A 5,235-nucleotide genomic window follows, 5' to 3' on the forward strand; every position below is an offset into this window, starting at 1 on the left:
GCTAGACCAGGGTTATTATTTAATGACCCCTGGAAGTGTTCAACAGTCTTTTCCTGTCTCAAGACTGCATGGAACTGAGATGTATGAGTAGGGAAGATCCAGAGGGCTCACAATCTGTGTAGACTTTAAGGGAAAATGTCCCTCACATGGGGTGGCTAGGAGAAGCTTGGGGTGGACTGAAATGTTGGTTTAGTTCTCTTGCAAATGGGGGTGAGTTTCACAAATCAGGTCCTGGGCCCTGTCCTACAATGGTTCTGCAAACTTTGATGTTCCTGAACATGCCAAGCATGAGCCAGTCATTGGAATGTAAACACCATGAGAAGAGGGATTTTTTTCTTTTTGTTTGCTGCCATTTTCTAGCCCTAGAACAGTGTCTGACATATAGTGGGAGCTCAGAGTAGGCAACAAACTCATTTCAGGGCATTTGCACCCTCTGCTTGGAACTTCCTTACTCCACAGGGTTACCAGGCTTGATTCCTTACTTCATACACATCTAGACTTAAAAGTCATCTCCAGAGAGAAGCCTCTCCTGACCATCTGATCTAAGACTGGTTACCTTTCGTCACTGTTATCCCTTTCTTCTCCTTTACTTTCCCTATCTCTCGCATGTTTGTGATTTTATCATCACTTTCCCCACTGGTAGTTCCATGGGGGCAGAGCATCCGTGTCTCATCTGCTGTGGACTTCTGTATCTCCAGCACCTAGAACAGATTCTGGCAGAATCAGTGCTTAACACATTATATGTTGAATGAATGAGTGAATGAATGAATGCACGCAGAGGAAAGAACTTAGCACAGTGCCTGGCACATGGCAATTGGGAGATAAATAATGTTGATGATGTGAATAATGACACACTCTGGATTGGCCACTGACAATCCTCAGTGTAGGTCCTGGTAATTTGGTGAGTGTAAATCGTTACTCTTCCACCCCACCTGCCATTCCTCCTTGCACCTGACAGAGACTCTACAGGGTTTTTTTGTTGTTGTTTTGTCTTTTTTTAATCATCTTTTGCTTTTCACTTTTTGCTCTTAGTGAAATTGTGACAAAGCATTAAGGGCACGACTTCCTCTCTCCCAACTCTTGAATAAAAGCATTTTCAGATCCTTCTTACTAATACATAAATGCCTAACAGTAGCATCATCCCTATATCCCATCAAATTCCAGCCACCTGGCTTCTCCCAGCTTCTAGGATTTGCACATCTCTTTGCATTCACACATGCTGTCATCTGCCCACAGTGTCTTCATTCTGTCCCATTTCTTACCTAAGGATACTCTTTCCAAAATCCAGCTCCAGTAATACCTCCTCCATGAAGTTCAACCAGAATTCTTCCAGCAGCTTCTACCTCTTCTCTCTGGTTTTCCAGACTGGCTTTTCCTGTTTCCATTGGGGTTTTCATCACAGAACACTATACTTAAACAAGCCCCTCTCCCCAACGCCATAAATGAACCCCTCAAAATCAGGGGTCTCCCATATAGCAAGAAGTGATGCCCAGCTCTGACCTGAGTCAATGGAGGGTGTCCCTCAAGCTTGTGGGCTTGGCTTTACAGACCTTCTGGGTTCAAATCTTCCTCCCCTCTTACCATCTGTGAGACCCTGATTTGTGTTTTTAATCACACCATGCCTTATTTATCCCACTTGAAATCAGGGATCCTACTTATTACAGTGCAGTAAGCATCAAACACCACAGACCAATGGAAGAAAGGATAGAGATAGGGATTCTGGAATGGGTTACATTTGGGGATGACTTAGGATGGGTCATTACTTAGATATTTTTCACACTGATATATGGGGACTGTTTATGAGTTAATTGAAAGTAAACATAAAGAAACAAAAAATGGTTGAACATATTTCTGAAAAATACCCAGAGCTTTATTAACTTTGTTAATTCAGCAGAAAGTGTATTGCACTGGAATCATCGCTCTGGCTCATTCAGCTCAAAGAATGGTCCTCACTGCTCATATACACATAGCTTCATGGGTCATGGAAACATATACTGAGGTAAACAACCTCGGAAAATAGAATTTAAGGAAATGAATATAAAGCAAATTCCAAAACACAAAAACAAAAGTTATAAAATCTGTTTAAATATTCCCCTGCACTCTCATAGCACAAATGTTCATTTTACTCAGAGAGCTTTACAGCATACTGAAGGGCTTTGACATAGCACCTCCTAAGGGACTCTGTTCTCTTTTGACTCATTAGCATGAGTTGCTCTGGACCATGGCGATGAAGAATTTGCAGATAGAGCCCCAGGATTCCCCACAGTATTCCAGGGCCATCTTTGTCTGATTTATTAAGTCTGGGTCCTCCACACACTTGGGATCCTTGGTGGCTACGGTCTGAGTCTCCACTGAGCCAGAAGGGATATTCTCTTTGACCTTTATCTGCTCCTTAGGGGATAACTCTTTGACCTTTTTAGGTTCCATGAGGGAGGCCTTACTGACTTTGCTCTGCTCCCTGGGAGAGGGCTCCGTTAACTCCTGGCTGGGTTTCTTGTTCTGAATCAGAGTGGAATTCACCAGCTTGAAACTGGATTCTGGAAACTTCTTTCTGCACACCTTGGTTTTCAGGACAGTTTTGGGGTCCCCACAGATGACCTTCTGAGAGCGCAGTTTCCGACCAATTTGTTTCCAGTAGACATTCTTTTTCTTTGACTCTAGGCAGGAAGCTGGATTGCCAGTAAAGACACAGGAAAACTTGTTGTCTTGTCGGGTGCACTCAACCTTCAGGGTGATGCCCTCTTCTTGGTCACTCACCACCCATCTGCAGTTGGCATGGTCTTGGGTGACAAACTTGCCTTTGGCCAGGTGTCTGGGTGGCTCAATCTGGGTCTCTCTCAGAGTATGCAATTTATCTCTGGTGCCTTTGCTGACATGTCTATTCTTTACTTCCTTTTTGCCCTTCACCAATGACACCTCAATAGCCAGAAGAAGGAAGGAGAGCAGGGTGAGGCTACGGATCCTCATGGCTTCAGCTTGGTGGAAACCTGTTTGACAAGAGCAGGTGAGTCAATGCTGGGCAATAGTTCAGCAATACAAGGCTGCAGGATGCCCCTCCGTCTACACTGACTTATGCCTCCTTGCTTAGAAGTGAGATCAGATCAAGAATCCTTCTGGCTCCTGGAATTACTAGACCTGCAGCCCATCTATTCACATTTCTCCTTGACTTGAGTGCTGAATGTTAAAAATCTCCTACTCTTCCTCCATTCCTTCACCACTCTCTGAGCCAAATAAGCTCTCATCCCTCATTCACTACTCCTTTACTCCTGCATTTGCTCACTCACTCACTCCTTCATTTACTCATTAAACAAGCATTTATGGAGCACCTACTATATACTATGCACTAGACTAGATGTTGGATATATCAATGTGAATGAGTAGGTCACATCTTAAAAAGATTAGAAAAAACTTTTGGGGGAATTTAAATAGCATTGACAAGGAGTCTGTCCCAATTCTGTCCCCAACTTGATCTTGGCCAAGTCACTTTCCCCTCAGTGCCCCTGGATATCGAGGTGTTAGGTGTGATAATTGCCAGTCTCCTCCAGCTCCATGTGCTGGATTTCTAACCCAGTTCTACATGGACTCAGGTGACCACATAATGAGAAAGGACATGGCAAATGACATGAAAGGTGATGTTTGACCCAACGTTCAACACATATGGGATTTGGACATTTTTAGATAGATGGGTTTGTGAGGAGGCCATCTGGAGTGCAGTAAGAGCTTAAGGAAAGGCATGAAGGAGGGGAGGTCATACCATTTGACTATGCAAAGTGAACAAGCGTGGATGGGGTGAATTTCTACCAGAGCATTTAAACTAGGAAGTTGAAGGGAAGGATGATACCTGACTGATTTCTGGAGCTTTGTGGCACAGTGCTGGGCTTGTAGAAAGCTCTCAACCAATGCTTTTAAAAATAAATCATTGGCTGGGCGCCTGGGTGGCCCAGTCGGTTAAGCATCTGCCTTTGGCTCAGGTCATGATCTCAGGGGTCCTGGGATCCAGCGCTGTGTCAGGGTCCCTGCTCGGCAGGGAGTCTGCTTCTACCTCCCCCTTTGCCCCTCCACCTCCCCTCCTCCCCACTTGTGTGAGATCTCTCTCTCTCTCTCTCAAATAAATAAAATCTTAAAAATAATAAAAAAGAAATCATTGCATAAATAGGATTACCTTAAATGCTACAGTAAACTGCATGGATTATATCAGGTTGGCATTTTTAAAAAAATGTTGAAAGGAGAAGAGATAGCACTTCTCTTTGACACCTACTATATTCTATGCCCTTGACCACTATTTGATTCTCACATTTAATCTAGTCAAGAGCTGTGCCTGGTAAGTAAGAATAAATCACCCCCAGGTAACAGATGTGACAGTTCAGGCTCATACTGGTAAATAAATTGTTCAATATCCCATATTGGGCAAGTGACAAAGCTGGGAAAGGAGCCAGAACTTGTCTCTTTGGCCTTTTATACCACCAACTGTGCTCACCTCTTGCATTTCAACTTTGCTCTGTCCTTTGGAAAATACTGACAACAAATAAGAAAGTTATGAACTACTCAGGGTTTTATTTGGTATAGTTCATGATAAGATGATTCATACTGTCAGTGTTCCATTTAAAAGAAATATAGATTTTGCTTGTATAAGGGGCAGGTCCAGAAAATGGCCCAAGATCTTATTTCCACTCTGGGCTTGTGGCCTCTCCTCAGAATTGAGAAAAGGAGACAGACAGTCACAGTGGGCTCCTGAAGGAAGGATGGATGGGGGCCTAGATACACCATGTGAAGACCTACTTGTTATCAGGGCACTGAGACTCAGCCCCCACGTGTCCCTGATAGGATCCTGAAGTCCTCAGGGGAGTGAGAAGAAAGGTGGGGAATGGAACTCTTAGAAGAGCCAGACTCTTACCTTGTTCTGAGTATGCAGATCCAGTGTAATCCCAGATGTGAGAGTGAGCTAGCAGGCTTACAGCTGTCTCATCTGCTGTGCCAGGCAGGGGAGGCCCTTTTTATTGAAGCCCTGGCAGATAGATTTTACAACACACACACCTGTCTATTTTTATCACACTCCTCCCAATCATACCCCTTGGGAGGGAGCCAGTTCCTGGATGGAAAGTAGTTGGTGTAACCCTGTGGGAGGAGGTATTGGCAGGGCATTATACTTGCTTCCTTCAAGCCCTTCTCTCTCCCCCAGTGGCCAGGACAGGAGGATGGCTCAGCCTTGCAAAGACCCTCCTTGATGGGAGGAGG

The 5,235-nt window shown here is 44.4% G+C and overlaps 1 protein-coding gene across 1 annotated transcript; it reads right to left on the minus strand.

Annotated features, from left to right (window-relative positions):
* Window positions 1-1,869: 1,869 nt before the first annotated feature.
* LOC112818996 (fibroblast growth factor-binding protein 1-like) lies at window positions 1,870-5,008 on the minus strand. The gene is made up of 2 exons (XM_025866062.2): window positions 4,895-5,008; window positions 1,870-2,987 (listed from the first exon to the last, which is right to left on the minus strand). The coding sequence occupies exon 2, from the start codon at window positions 2,965-2,967 to the stop codon at window positions 2,200-2,202; it is 768 nt and encodes a 255-aa protein (XP_025721847.1). The 5' UTR covers window positions 2,968-2,987; window positions 4,895-5,008; the 3' UTR covers window positions 1,870-2,199.
* Window positions 5,009-5,235: the final 227 nt, after the last annotated feature.

The sequence above is a fragment of the Callorhinus ursinus genome, unplaced genomic scaffold, assembly GCF_003265705.2.
Source record: "Callorhinus ursinus isolate GAN/ISIS: 27379988/994484 unplaced genomic scaffold, GSC_fseal_2.0 scaffold782, whole genome shotgun sequence".
In the NCBI taxonomy this organism is placed as follows: domain Eukaryota; kingdom Metazoa; phylum Chordata; class Mammalia; order Carnivora; family Otariidae; genus Callorhinus; species Callorhinus ursinus.